At 41.7% G+C, this 15,321-nt stretch overlaps 2 protein-coding genes across 6 annotated transcripts; both read right to left on the bottom strand.

The window, feature by feature from the left end:
* Window positions 1-1,548: 1,548 nt before the first annotated feature.
* Window positions 1,549-9,621, bottom strand: wu:fe05a04 (zinc finger protein 668). 4 transcript variants are annotated; one of them, XM_039620094.1, is made up of 5 exons: window positions 9,468-9,488; window positions 9,283-9,356; window positions 8,446-9,049; window positions 5,624-6,591; window positions 1,549-3,892 (listed from the first exon to the last, which is right to left on the bottom strand). In XM_039620094.1, exons 3-5 carry the CDS (start codon window positions 9,038-9,040, stop codon window positions 3,149-3,151), a joined length of 2,307 nt encoding a protein of 768 aa, XP_039476028.1. In that variant the 5' UTR covers window positions 9,041-9,049; window positions 9,283-9,356; window positions 9,468-9,488; the 3' UTR covers window positions 1,549-3,148. The 4 variants fall into 4 exon arrangements, with proteins under 4 accessions (XP_039476028.1, XP_039476027.1, XP_031608411.2 ...); XM_039620093.1 differs by lacking the exon at window positions 9,283-9,356 and having other exon boundaries at window positions 9,468-9,621; XM_031752551.2 differs by lacking the exon at window positions 9,468-9,488 and having other exon boundaries at window positions 9,283-9,461.
* Window positions 9,622-10,626: 1,005 nt separating this feature from the next.
* LOC116330293 (zinc finger protein 429-like) lies at window positions 10,627-15,131 on the bottom strand. Of its 2 annotated transcripts, none has more exons than XM_031752561.2 (5): window positions 14,985-15,131; window positions 14,115-14,281; window positions 13,913-14,028; window positions 12,913-13,056; window positions 10,627-12,800 (listed from the first exon to the last, which is right to left on the bottom strand). In XM_031752561.2, exons 2-5 carry the CDS (start codon window positions 14,257-14,259, stop codon window positions 11,961-11,963), a joined length of 1,245 nt encoding a protein of 414 aa, XP_031608421.2. In that variant the 5' UTR covers window positions 14,260-14,281; window positions 14,985-15,131; the 3' UTR covers window positions 10,627-11,960. The 2 variants fall into 2 exon arrangements, with proteins under 2 accessions (XP_031608421.2, XP_031608429.2); XM_031752569.2 differs by lacking the exon at window positions 14,985-15,131 and adding an exon at window positions 14,753-14,958.
* Window positions 15,132-15,321: the final 190 nt, after the last annotated feature.

The following is a 15,321-nucleotide window of genomic DNA, read 5'->3' as shown; positions in this document are numbered from 1 at the left end:
TTTACACCCACAATTGTGGCCTAATAAATATATTTTTAAAGTTGTTATTGATGAAATTCTCACCAGATGTCGGTAACAACCAATCCAATCCACACATGCCTAGAAATTTACCCATACATGGCCATAAATTATGTGTAATAATGAGAAATAACACAGGGAAAAGTATTGAACACACGAAGAAACGTAGATACAATCTATCAGTAATTAGAAAGCAACCCTGCTGCTATAATACCAGCTGGTTCAGTTCCACCTGATGGCTCATAAAAATGTTTCATTACCAAGTTGTCACACAAGAAATATCTCATGATGAGATCTCTCACAAAACCTTCCTGTTTCAAAACATACTGATGGCACTGATTACAGAAATTTCTAAGCTACTGAAGGTTGCAATGAGCACTGTTGGGGCTCTAATCTGGAAGTGGGAATATTTCTGGCAGGAGTGAAAAGAATTATCTAGAGCCAAAGACCACTTGTGGAGAACTATGGAAAGACCTGGAATCAGCAGGTAACTCAAAGAAAATAAGTAGTGCACTCAACTGCCATGGCCTGTATGCACACTCACCACGCAAGACTCCATTGCTGAAGAAAAAACACGTTGAAGTGTGTTTAAAGTTTGCTGAAAAACATTTAGAGAAGCCTGTGAAATACTGGGAGAATATAGTCTGGTCAGATTAGACCTAATTGAACTCTTTGGATGCCACATTTGGAGGTCAAAAGACACTGCATGTCACCCCCAAATCACCATACTGGAAGTGACGTTTGGAGGTGGGAACATCAATGTACGGCACTGGCATGCTTCATATAACTCCTGCCATCTATGATGATGACGAAGATGAAACAAGGGTGGACATTTCAACAAGACAATGATCTCAAACACACAGCCAAGGAAACTTGGTCTGTTTCAGAGAAAAGAAAAGAAAGCTGCTAGAATGGCCCATCAAATCACCTGACCTGAATGCAAGTGGAAATCTATTAAAAATAGAGATCATTGAAGGGACCCACAGAAGCTCCAAGGTTGATCCAACTAGTTTCTCCATACAGGAGGCATATGAAGCTGCCATCACCAACAAACGCTTTTATACAAAGTATTACATTTCAGTAAGTGTGTTCAGTACTTTTCCCCCGTGTCAAGGACATCTGTGGCTTGATATCTTTGCATGTGTGGATGGGTTGTTACCAACATCTGGTGGGAATTTCATGTCAATAGCACCTTTAGAAATACATTTACTTAGAAAATTGGTGATGTGTTCAATACTTATTTTAGCTACTGTGTATATATAAACAGTAAATACATTTTTCAAAGACGTTACAGGAAACGTCTTTTTCCAGTTTGACAAAAGGAAACCAGAGAATGAACCCCACTATGTCAGACTCTGTGGCTGTATGGTTTCAGACTTCTCATGACCCTGATGAGAGCTACATTTTGGCACATATGTGGTGTACACCATACTTTTTCATTTGGTAGTTTTTTTAGAATTTAGGGCCAACTTTTTACAACATAAACAGAAGGTAATACTGTAGATAAGCAAATTAAAAAAAAAAAAACTGTCAGTGTGAATCACCTGCATCCAAACAAGAATTTATTAACCTTTAGAAAAACATCAAAATATACCTGCAGACTGTGTAGTCAGAAAATGTTAATCACAAGAAGACATCTATTCATACCACTAATCAGTACCATTCAAAATGAAATCATGAAATATTTAACATAGCACTAAAATGCTAGTTACTATACAAAACAAGCTTTCAGACACAAAAAACCCCTGTTTCACTCTAGTTTTGACAAGGTTTAGAAAAGGAATCAGTTTTCCAAGACAATAAGAACAACATGACAGAAATTTTAATGCTAATAGAAATTCTGCATTACACTGCATAGGATTAATCTCCATTCATTCTTCCTCCAGCAACTGGCTGAATTTACAGCCTTATATCTGAATGCAAAAGGAAAGAAGGAAAAAAAGTGCCTCGATAAATAAAAGATTGGAATGTCTTGTTTAAATTACAGATGCAAGAAAACTGTCTCACTTTGACCCCTTTCAAACATGGATCCTTGTCTGTATGGTCAGCTTCAGGTCTGAACCAGCACCCTGGTCACCGTTCTGTGGAAGCGATGATGATCATCTTACTAGACAACCATCATCGAGTCTGAACGGGTAAAGACACATTCCGCCGTCTCCAGTCTGTTGCACACGTATCAAGATTCTCTCAGTCATTGTACATTTCTGAATGAAGAAGCCAATTCATTATAAATTAAATTATGAGCTCAAAGCTCAAAATAAGCTATATACTGGTCCATGGTGGAGCTCCATTTCTTCTTAATGGCAGCCTCTACCCCCAAACAGTTTTAAACAGCAGCTGGGAGGGTTTTGTGTGCTTATACCAATAGCTGTGTGCCTGAGATGACCAACCAAGGATATCCCCGTTCAGGGTGTACTCACATGAGACGATCTGTATCATGCAAGAGTGCAGTTGAGCCCTCAGAGTCGAGCTCATTTGTCTTTTGTGATTGCTGGGTGCTGTACCAGGGACATGTTACAAAAGAGGGTCTGTTGTGACGTTGATGTAGTGCAATTGCTGCTGACTAACTGCAGCTTTCTCAGTGACAGCAGCTCCGGCGAAACTCATTTAGGAGACACGACTTTTCCAATTAAGCTACAACGTGTAAAAAAATCATGAGTTTCCAAGAGCGCTTTTCAGGGTGTGTGCGTGTCAGAGAGGAAGGAGCTGAGATGCTCAGACAAAGTAATGCATACTTGTGTCTGGATTGTTGAGTGCAGGGGAGCAGGAACAATCATGCTCAGGCAACCGTGTCTAGTGTGAGTACACCCTCCCTGACATCATACTTTGGCTATGTTTAATATGAGCATCCACCATTGTAACAGTAATGAAGGAAAGGCATAAAAAAATCCCCGTCAATAAACTGATGAAGACAGAAATATTATGTTTTACGTCTGAATTGAGCTTCTGAAACAAAAACCACAGTCTTTTGGTGGGAATAGTTATAGGAAAATGCTGCCTTGTCATAAAACCGTATGATGGTCAATATACAAATTACACAGTAATGTATGTAATTCTAACAGTATATTAAATGCTTCCTTTACAGGGTAGGGAATGTGACCTTTCTCTCCTTTTCTGACCTTGCTGTACTTTATTTTTCCTTATCAGCACTTAAAATGTTAACTTCAATCTTAATCTCTTTCTCTAGCTTGTAGTCTGTCAGTTGGTTTGATTCGGACGACCACAAATCGCAACCAGAGGTCTGAGGCTCTTTCTTTATATCCACTATGAGTCCTGTGGGAGCTGTCTTTATTGAGGTTGTTTTAGCAGTCACTTTGCTATGGTGGTTTTCGAATTCTTGCCTTTCAGCATCTACAGCCTGTCCTGAGATTTCAAATTCTTCTGGTTCACTTTTAACAGGAAGGTACGTCACTGCAGACTTCTTAGACAGATCCAAGGGTGCTTCTGGATCCTGTTTAACCCCAGTTAACAGATCCAGTGGGGCATTTATTGTCGCTCCAAGAGCAGCACCCACTGCGAGCGGACCCTCGGGCAGAGCTTGCATAGCTGTGATGGGTAGTGTCTGAGGGATTGCAGATGGGAGCGGGAGCCCGTTGGCTTGTGTTGGACAAACAGGAACGAACAAGACAAGATTGACACCAGCAGGCGGCTGTTTGTCAAGAGTTAGCTTCCACAACCCGTCTGATGGACGAGTGCCAGTAGAGACACCCTCAGTCATGTGACCTGGATTGCTAGTATCCTCGACTGGTGGAGCAGGGTTGTTTAAAACAACAGCGGGCACAGTGACTGCATTTGCTGTGTTTGATGAGTCTGGTGTAGCGCTGTGCTTTTTTCTCTCCAGTGCAGAGCTGGACACACGTTTCTTGGTGGCACTCTAGAAGGGTAAAGATAACAAAAGCATTTCAGTGTGACTTTATGATATGAAAAGAGTTCTTGGAAACAGGTTTCTGAGCATATCTGTACCTACATCAAAGCAAAAAAAAACCCCCAAAAAACAAACCATGGGTTGCTATAAAGGTTGCTTATGTTGCACATAAACATCCTGCAATGAGTAAGATCAAAAGTAGGATAAGAGCGATGTGCACTCCTATTTACTCAGATATGTCAATACTTGATCCTGGTTTAGAATCATTTTGTGCTGACACAAAAATAACTGGCTAAGAAATACAGCAACACCTACACACAGACAACTGGCTACTTGTGCGTAGAGCTGGGCGATAAAACGATAACGATATGTATTGCGAAATAACTTTTTCTCGATAGAAAAATTAAACTATTGCGATAGGCCTCATCTCTCTTGTCCTCTTAAAAAAAAAAAAAAAAAAAAAAAGAACAGCCAATCCAAATTAAGTAGCGCAGAGCCGAACCAATCACAGCCGCAGAGAGTCACGTCACGTGACTTGTTACGTGCAGCACAAGCGCCAAAGGCGCACATGTGTATTTGTTTTTGCAGCCTTGCAGCCCGGGTAATGAAGGAAATGAGTTTGCCGACTAGAGAAAAATCAACCGAGAGCGTGAGCGAAGGTTACCGAAGAAAAAACAGATGATGGTTCCAACGCCGGAGAGCTTGTCGAATGGAAGGGCCACAGAAGTTCCGTAGTGTGAAGGTATTTCGGCTATTTCAAGCCTGACAAAAAACAGAGTAGCGCGCACTGTAAATTGTGCCGAAAGCAAGTCTGGAAATACAATAAAGCGGTGCATGCTCAATCTCTGACTGAAAGCGCTAATTCGTCATTCGGCTTTTGTCAGACTAAAGTAACTGTTAAAACTGTTTGAAAAGCTAAGCTATACAACAAGGAGAGATTGAGAATTTCCTTTTAGTTCTCAGTTTATTTGATATTGACAAAAGTTAGTCAATTTTGTCTGTTCTTCTGTAAAACGACCTAAGATTTATTTTTAGAATATTTTGTTTCTAAGTGGAATTGACAATTTAGTAGTCTGTTTTGTTTGTTCTATTTTGAAACTTAAACGCTTTAGCGGCTGCCTTTTGTGTAGTTTGCAATATTTGCCTTTATTTATCTGAAACTGAAATCTCATGTTCCTTAAGTACATCTACCCTGTTGAACTTATTATGGGAAATAAATATTTTAATTAAAACAAGCTGCTAATTATTTCACATTTTACTTGTGAGCACGGCACATTTAAATCTTACAAATATAGTTATTTGGCTTATATCGTGATATATATCGTTATCGCCTGAAATGAAAAAAACATATCGTGATATGAAAAAATCTTATATCGCCCAGCTCTACTTGTGGGTTAATGGATTAAGCCGGTTTCTCATGTTTGAGAATACAGATATAAACAGTAATTGCGAATTGGAGGAAATAGTTTTCCACAACTCTTAAAATCCACTGCCAAAGAAAAGTGGCTGCTCTCATCCACATAGCTCCATGGCAACCAGCAGCAGCTGTAGGAGGCTCTACGCGCTCGTTTGGCCTGAGTAGCTCAGTTAATCTGTGCAACTTGATTTTGAAATGAAGTTGTTTCATTAAAGTATTTCTGTGCCCAACTGAAATCTTGAAGATAGAAAATCTTCTTTGCCTGCATTAACAGAAGAGGCAGCAGCAGTGTAAAAGCTTCTCTGCAAGTTTCACGCACTCACCGTAGACTGAGGTGTTTGTCCACACGTCTTAAGGTGGCTGTCGTAGTTCTGCTGGTGGGGAAAGCCCAGTCCACAGCTCTGACAAAGGCAGGGTGACTGCCCGGCATGGCCGCCCATGTGGGACATCAACAGCAAGGCCGACCGGAACCCCTTCCCGCATTCAGCGCACTTCAGCACCCTCTGATGAGCTCCAGCGTGTTTCTTCAGCTCTTCTGAAGAGTCGAACCTCTCTCCGCACTCCAAACATCTGATCTCGTTTGTTTTCTCACTCGGCTCCTGATTGCCCCAGCAGCCCGTGTCCTTTTTGTGCTGCTGGAAGTCCTCCTGACTGAGAAACTCCCTCAGACATGCCACGCAGTGAATGCGTTCGGGTTCACATTTGTGTTGGCGGTACAGCTTAGCCAATCGGAAGTGGCAGCGACACCGTATACATGTGTAAGGCAACAAACCCAGATGGGAGAAACTGTGTTTTAGGAGCGCGTTCTTCTTGGTAAACACCTTTGTGCAGTCTGTGCATTTAAAATTGCGGTGGCACTTCTTCCTCCGGTGGCGCGCCAGGGATTTCGGTGATGAGAAGTTGCGGCCACACACTTCGCACACAACATTCAGCATACACTTATGCAGCTGCACGTGATATTCACATGCCTTTAAGGACGTGAACACACGCTTGCACAGGTCACACTCGTAGAACTCATCCTCCAAGTGAGTTTTTGACAGGTGGTCGTTCAGATCTTCCTGCGACGCAAAGCCCATCAAACAGACCCGGCACTGGAGACGATCCACTTTGGTCTGCGCGTGTGTGCGCAGGTGGATGCGATAGTTGTATATCTGGCAGAAGCGCTTCCCACACTCTGCACAGCAGTACGGGCGTGCTCCTGTGTGGAGGTTCATGTGATCCTGGAGCTTGAACTTGGAGGGCAGATGCTGTTGACACACGCTGCACCTGTAGTCACCTGACTGACTCGACTCTAGGAGGGGGAAAAAAAGGAAGGAAGTGTGTTAATTAAAAAGAGTCATCTGCTGTTTTTCACTTCTTTTTTTCTTGTCCAGTGAGAGAACTGAGAAGAGAAAAAAAAAAACATTCCATGTCAGCTGTGGACAGCCATCATTTGAAACACCTGCCTTTTTGCCCTATTTCAGTCCCAGCCAGCATGTAGTTACTACTTGTTACTACATATGATTGTTGGGTTTTTTACTCTGCATGTATTATTGTAGGGTCTACCTTACAATATAAAGCGACTTGAGCCAACCGTTGTTGTGATTTGGCGCTATATAAATAAAATTGAATTGAATTAAATTACTTGTCACAGTCCCTTTCATTGAGTCAGTGTTTCCAGCTCCTCCTCTAATCTCAAACCCGTATAACCCATACAAAGTTAAGTAAAAAGTAAATCTTGGACATCACAGCTCATCCAGAGCCAAGGAGAAAAATCCAAAACTGTCCGCTTTGTTTTTAAAGTGAAGCTCCTGACTTACAGCAGCGTCTTCAGTCTATCATATTACTGTGTTTTCTCAGCACCAAACACTCTTTGACAAACTCCCCATCACAGAATGGCTTACAACACAGGTGTCGAACTCCAGGCCTCGAGGGCCGGTGTCCTGCAGGTTTTAGATGTGTTCTTGATCCAACACAGCTGATTTAAATGGCTAAATTACCTCATCAACATGTCTTGAAGTTCTCCAGACGCCTGGTAATGAACTAATCATTTGATTCAGGTGTGTTGACCCAGGGTGATATCTAAAACCTGCAGGACACCGGCCCTCGAGGCCTGGAGTTCAACACCCCTGCCTTAAATGCAGCAATCTGCTCTCCACAAACTAAGCACACGGCTTTACCTCTGACTTCACATAACAAACACTTACAGGTCCATATGTTGGTAAAAATAAAGCCTACATTCAGCATCAGTCTTTTTAATGTCAAATGATATATTTTGGGGAAACAAACTCACATCTCTCATTAACATAAGCTCCAAAGCATTTACAGTGAATCTGCAGTTGTACATTACAACTATTCAATTAAATAAAATAAGAAGTAGCCTACAAAATAAAAGGAATAAAGTTGTATTGTGAGTTCCCAAATAAAATTAAAAAAAAACAAAAAACAAAACACTATCCTTTGAGAGTGTTTAATGACTGAAATGGGACAAACTGCATGATGTATACTCATTTATGTTTGAATCCTAATTTCCCATTGATCCAAGGCCGAATGTGGCCTGCAGGCCATATAATACCCAGGTCTGCATGAGACTCTTATTGAGGCCGGTCAATGTTGCAGTTTTAGAAAAAAAAAAAAAAAAAAAAAAAAAAAAAAAAAAAACAGGTCATAAAACCTTAAACTTAAAACGAAGATAAAAAGACCCAAAAAGGTTGAGAAGCAAAAAGTAGCGAAATGTTCTTATCAAACTTACTCAAACTGGTGTATCAAAGTCTGTTTGTTTAGGAGATGTTAAGCACTATAGTGCCAAGGTTCATGCGAATGAGTAAACAATTGCAAGGCCAAGTGCAACATGCGCATGTGTGTTAGTCGCTTCTGAATAAAAATAAATAAAGATAAATAAAGGGAAATGAGCTTTGAGCCCTGTTAGTGATCACTTTGTTGATGTTGTTCTCATGAAATTTGTTAACACTAAGGGAAACTATCACATGCTCAGACTTCAAAACCACTATGCAAATAAGGCCATTTTACTTGGCATTTAGTTTGTGTATCAGGAGCAACTACCTGCCAATTACAGCAAAGTCTGACATTTTGTTTATCTTGTGTTGAACCTTTCACCTGCATATGGGTGCATGTGTGATATTAACATATTGTCATGCAGTCTTACCACTGCTTAGCTCCTCATCCTCCTCTTCCTCATCAACCTCTTCCTCCTCGTACACCTCTGACACTTCACTGTCATCCGAGTCATCCTCCTGCACTTCCGTCAATTCACCCTCAGCCATGTCTACATCAGGTCTCTGCCCTCCTCCACCTCCATCACCACCCCCTCCTTCCTGTTCAGCGATCACCGGGGGAATGTCTGTGGTTTCTTGTAAAGCAGTGGGATCACTCATTACTGTGGGTGCTGATGGCTCAGCTAGCCCTGTCTCGCTGCCACTTTGTTTGTCTTGCAGCCTTTTTGTTGTGGGATTCAGCCGTTTACAGTTCAACATCTCAGTCCGTTTGGATGGCCCAGAGGCCACTGTGGTTTCTTTGGTGTCTGAGGTCTGTCCTGCTGTACCTACTACTTTGCCACCTCTGAGCAGCCGTTTCGGTTTATGTTTGGTTGGAAGTGAAGTGGGAGAGTGACTGGGTGAGATGGAGCCATCAGATGATGTGGAGCGACACGGTGTTTGTCTGACCAAAGCCTCCTCCGGCTGCAGTATGTCCGGAAATCCCAACTCTGTCAGCTGGATATCAATGGTGTATTCAATGGACATGACTGGAGGCTGAGGAGACATGAAACAGAGAAAGGGGTCCGTGCTCAACTAACATTTAAAACGTTAACGTGTCTCACAGTTAGTGCACGTGTACTAATAAACAAACACTAGCACAAATATGCTTCAGCTGACCTGCCGAGCGACTGTTACAATTCTTCAGGATCATTTTTTTTTTTATTCTGAATATTTCATCTAAAGCCGCTCATGCCACACCTTAAAGAATTGCTGGTCACCTCTCTCACCTGGCAGGAGCCGATGAAGTCAAGCGTGGTTTTTACAGCCTTTTCTCTCGATGCTAGCTTTACAAAAAAAACATCTATACATATCGAAACATATGACACGTCTAATTTGTACGATATAAACAAAAGCATTACTCAGCATGACATAAAATAAGACCGATAACCCAATTAGCCAGCTACAAACTCACCTCAACCGAAGATGAACATCGAGGTAATAAGGACAAAAAGGAAAACAATAAGCAGAGGGAAGACAATTTCACACAAACGCTGGAGCACGCCTGGTGGCTCGGAGTGGTATTACACGGTCTTACAGCTGCACAGGTGCGCAGGGCAATATTTTAAGAAACTTTTCAATACATTTTGTAAAAAAGATAATATGTAGTGTGGTTTAGACTGGTTTTATAATGCATAGGTATTAAAGTCAGTTTTTGTATCTTATTAGTTACGTTCATATAAATGCATGGATTCTCTGAGATTTTCATATGTAGGTTATAATAAAATGCTCTGGCAGAAAATGTACTGGTATTTACATAGCATCTTTCTAGTCAGCTGGGCACTCAAAGCGCTTTCTACTACAAGTCTAATTCACCTAGTCACACACATTTCACCTATGAACTTTGTAACAGTCTCATACACACACTGATGCATCAGGAGAAACTGAGGGTTCAGTATCTTACACAATAATACTTTAGAATGTAAACTGGAGGAGCCATGTTATTAAGGACTGAGAGGAGTGGCACCCGGTGTGCTTTTCTGCTGTTGTGCATTCAGAGATGCACAGCAGCAGTTTTTATTTGAGTTACTGTTACCTTCCTATCAATTTCAGTCTTGTAATTCTCCTCCAATGTCTACCATCAGCAAGTCATTTTCACCCAGAAAATGGGCTGGATAATTTCTCTTTCTGCCCCATTCTCTGTAAACCCTAGTGTGTGAAAATCCCAGTGGATTTGTTAAATATTCAGACCTGCCAGTCTGTCACCAACAACCACGCCATGTTCAAAGTCACTTAATCACCTTTCTTCCCCATTCTGAGGCCCAGTTTGAACTTCAGCGGATCATCTTGACAATGTCTACATGCCACTGCATTTAGTTTCTGCTGTGTGATTGATTAGAAATTAACAAGTACTTCGACCTTTATAATGTACCTAATAGTGCATTAACATTAGAAAATCCTAAATAACATCCTTAACATTACACTACAAATAGATACTAATTTCAAAATCACATGAAACCCAGCGTGTATCATTTTCAAAACAAACTATATTATCACCACAAGCAGTCCAACTCCTCATTTTAGTTGGTGCTCCTGAATTCCAAATGAGAACAGAAACAATAAGTTGAGTCATCTCTTCAGCAGCCTCCCTTGGGATAGCAAGTTTTATTTCATGTCCAGACACATTGCAGTGGGGAGAGAACCATCCAATCAGTGAGTAACACATGATATACACAGTTCCTTATTGGATGCTAGAGCATTAAAGAACCACCAGTCCCATTCAAAAATGTCTAAGACATTAAAGATCATTTTAAAAGAGCATTGTGTAGGATTCATTGGCATCTAGTGGTGAGGTTGCAGATTGCGACCAAAGTCATTTTCCAAGCATATACAACTACTTGTGACTGAACAGCAGGAAAGGCCCTTCTTGTGGCTAAGGTCTGGTTTGTTCATTCCAGGCTACTGTAGAAAAATGGCGACTACATGACACACCTACTTTGCATTTTACAGTGATGGCATGTATTTACGTTTACAGTTTTCTTCTCTACAAAACTACACGGACCTCTCTCAGATGAGGATCCTCTCCCTCTGTAGATACTAATGTGGTTAGTAATTCCAGTTTAGTATATACAATTATGAATATTGTACTCAATTTTGGCCAATAGACCACCCTAAATCCTGCACACTGGTCCTTTAAACAAGTGAAAAAATAATGGAGTACATTTTAGCATCAGACAAATCAGGATTAAAGTGGATCATTTCTGCCCACATGCCAACCACTCCACATTGAACTGGGAGCACTTAGCCAAAATAAGCTTTCAGCAGAGCTTAATCGTGTTATTTTAAAATTCCTCCTCAATGAGACTTAATTTATAAAGTAACATAATCAAAATATTAAGTGTAAAAATGCACAATATGAACCCGAAGCTGTACATGACATAATTCTTCTCGAAAAAAACAAAAACAAAACAGACAAAAAAAAATGACTAAACAATCAAACATAGTATCGCTACCAGGTATCTAAATTTACCTCAACACATGTAATTGCCCAAAATTTAAGGGGGGAAAAAAAGGGAGGGGGAACATATTTTTTTTTTGACCACAAAGTGAGTTAAACAACTCAAGACACAAAGTAATAAATTCACACGCATTTCACACTTAAAAAAGAAAATCATTTAAAAAGTTAATCCAAACAGTTTCTGTTTTTACAGACTATATTGTGACAAACGGTGTAATAGTTGGATTTCATATCTGGTTAGTTAATTTAGGAGATGTGTCTCTTTGACCAACATTTCAACAGCCGGTAATCAAAATCAATCTCATCACCAAAACTTGCTAAAACTTCATTCTCAAAAACCAACATCATCTGCAGTACGAGATCCCCAAAATTTAAAAAAAGAAAAAGAGAGAGAGGGGTGGGTAAAAAGGAAAATTTATGAATAAAATCTGCAAAGTCTCCATGCCTCAATTATCTTTTTCCACTTGTGTTTTCAGGCTTTTCCTCTGGGTGGCTTTTCTGGTGAGCTTTCAATGTGCGCTCTCGGCCAAAGCTCTTCCCGCAGGTCGGACAGGCAAATCGGCCCACGGCGTGCGCCCGGGACATGTGGGCATCCAGCTGCTCTGGACGGGCAAAGCTCTCTTCACATTCTTCGCAGGGGTGGGCTTTCCGTGGGGCGTGCTTCTCCTTCTTGTGAGCACGGAGCTGAATCAAGCCGGGGAATGTGAGGTCGCACTCGGGGCACGGGTGCTGACGGGGTGGGGTCGGCTCTGCTTTAGGTTTCTTCTCCTTTGCTGAAGCCTGACTCTCGTCCTCGGGAGTTTTATCTTCCGTTTCTGACTTTGCTGTCACCTTCGAGGGACGGCCACGCTTTGCTCCGCCTGCTTTCCCTTTTTCTTCCGCTGGGGTTGCCGTCACGTCTGATGTGCTGCCGGCCTTCACGGTCTCCTCGGGAATGTCTGCTTCCTCTTTCTTTTTCCGCTTTCCCTTTTTCTCAGCACCTGCAGGGTCTTCAGCCTTGGCAGGCCGTCCGCGTTTCTTGACAGATGAAGCGCTGCCGTTGCACTGCTGACCTTCGGGGTATTTCTCCTGGTGTGCTATCAGCTCCGACTCAGCTTCAAATCCCTGGCCGCACTTCTTACAGCGATGGGTTTTTGTAGAATCTTCTGGCTGTTCTGTAGTCTCGACATCTGGGCGTGGATGCTGGGTCAGGCGATGAGCACGCAGCAGTCCGGCACTACGGAAAGTTTCATTGCAATCTTTACAAACCATCTGTTTCTCTGGGCACACCTGTCTTCTATGGGATGTGAGCTAGACAGGAGAGAAGTAAATGGTTATGCACAAACATTAAGCACAAATACATAAAGCTAGAAACTGATTCGTTCTGCTGTATGTTCTAACACAGCTGGCAAATTCTACTCACTTCAGAGAACGTTTTAAAGCTCTCTTTGCAGTGAACACATTTGAAGGGCTTGTCATCCTTGCTGTGTGTTGGCTGGTGCTGCGTCAGTTCCTCAGATGACAGAAATGTGCGGTCGCACACGTAGCATGTGAACAATGTGTTTCCCTGAGAAAAGGTGACCAAAAAGAACAGGGAGGAGAAACATTTAAAACCTCATGTTTTGGACATAGAGTTGTGTGAAGGCTCCTTTAGAGAAAAAATGGGCTTCTACAGACTCAACCGGAGCAATCTGGTGCCTTGAGGATTAGTGTATAATGTGAAATCTATGTAGTGTAACCTGCACTATGGTGTCATTTCAGTTGGACACCTCCCGATTTTTTTTTGCTGCAGTCATTTTCAAAATGAATGAGGATGGGTTAAGACTGAGAAAGTCTGATTGTGCAGGCTTTTACATGACAAAGGGTGCACAGGGATTTCCAGATGGCATGGGACTCAAGGATGGAGATTTCTGCAACGGTGATACAGAAGATCACTAATGGACAAAAGGACCATAACAGCACATAATATAATGTGTGAAGCAGCTAATGAGGTGAACACAAATGGGACATTACTGGCCCTCGAAATAACATTTGCAACACCAGGGCAATGTGTGCAATATTCTGCTTGGTGCAAAATGCTACACACATAGGATAAACGCAATTTAAAGGATGATCTAGTGACTTGAGAAAGTGATTACTCTTGATAACTTGTTCTCAAACACATGGGGTGTTTGATACTCCTATTTCTTAGAGTATCTTTATCCACCAAAGGAGGACTTTGTTTATGGGTCAATGGCAGCTAAAACTACAAAAAACCCACAAATCTGCGCTTTTAATAGTTTCATTATTGCAAAATTGGAAAAGGAAATTAAAAAGAAAAATCCCAACTTTCCATCATTAAGCAGGGTTGAACTCTGGTGAATAGATTAAGACACAACAAAGTCATCAATTTAGTTAAAACTGACACACTCTGTTCGTCTCACCTGCTGCAGCTGCTGCTTGTATTCCTCCCGGTGGCTCTTCTTCATATGTCTCTCCTTGGCTTTTGCACTGCAGAATGTGATGAAGCACTGGAAGCACTGCAGGTTTTCATGCTGGTCTGAATCCACAACAGAATATCAGATTTATTATGTGCTGTTGCTTTCAGGAAGCTGATTTAAAAGGTGTGATCACTGCATCACTCACAGGAATGAACCGAGGGAGCCGGAGGTCCATTCAGAGTGATGGGTTTGTAGGGTTCTGCCGGCTTTTCCGGGGGAGCCTCAGGTGGTGGATCTGGCAAGCCCCGTCCCATCACGATCTCCTCTATGTTCAAGATCTCCGAGTCCATGGTGCGATGTTCGCTGTTCTTCCTTGAGTCAATTTAAAAACAAAAAAGACAGGAAACAAAGTTTAATTACCACGTGGAACAAACACTAGTTTAATAAACAGCGGGAAACAGAAAACATGACAGCGCCAGAAACGCAGATATGTGGTCATTATGTTAAGTTCAACAGATGACCATACAGAAAAATAATCGCCTTACTAGGTTGGTTGAAATAACGCCAATGCAACAGTTTCAAGAATGAGCCGTGTATAAAACCCAAAGGCCGTGAAACTGTTAGTCCGCGGGAATTACTCAAGTTTTAGCCACTGTTAGCTAACGTTACCGTAACATTAAGGCCGCTAGCCATGCTAGCTACCTCCACACAGCCCTGCAAGTGGCAGAAATTGCTCACTTCACTAAAAGAGCCTAGATATATCCACGCGGTAAACTGAGGGCGTTTCAATAGCACACAACCGCCTTAGCTAAATGTTTACTTTAACATTAATAACAAACGTACCGTGTTAAGTTAGCGCGCTAACGTTAGCTAGCTCACTACTAGTTTGCAGGTTGGCGGCTAACAACACTGATTCCCAGAGAGGACCACAGAGTTTCCGTGTCCCCTTTTTTTACACACTAGTTTTGAACTCATCTTCTGAAGTTTAAATGCATCTGCCCCGAATCATTACGAAACAAGCTAAGACCTAAACGAAAGGCAAATAATTCGACTAACAAGCTAGAGTAGCCATTACCTCTAACCGCTCTTTCAGGGTAGTTTGACTGAGAGAGTTGACCCCAGAGAAGTGCAACCGATAGATCGGACACTTCCTGCTGTGCGGTAGCCGTCGGTACAAGCTAAGATGGCTGCCTGGAAGTATTCGATGTTGTTATTGATTCATATTTAGATGCAAAATCTAAATGGTCGTATATGAGCAAGCCGAGTTTACCCAACGCATATACAGAACACAAGTCTTATCACATCGCATACGTGAAGAAATATAACTTTCAACTTAAAACAAAACTCATTAAAAATGTTACTGCGCTAACTACTATTACAGTAATGTTATTTTCTGCCTCTTACATGTTATT

The sequence above is a fragment of the Oreochromis aureus genome, linkage group 11 (assembly GCF_013358895.1).
Source record: "Oreochromis aureus strain Israel breed Guangdong linkage group 11, ZZ_aureus, whole genome shotgun sequence".
Classification (NCBI taxonomy): domain Eukaryota; kingdom Metazoa; phylum Chordata; class Actinopteri; order Cichliformes; family Cichlidae; genus Oreochromis; species Oreochromis aureus.
This window is presented reverse-complemented; position numbering and strand designations above follow the sequence as displayed.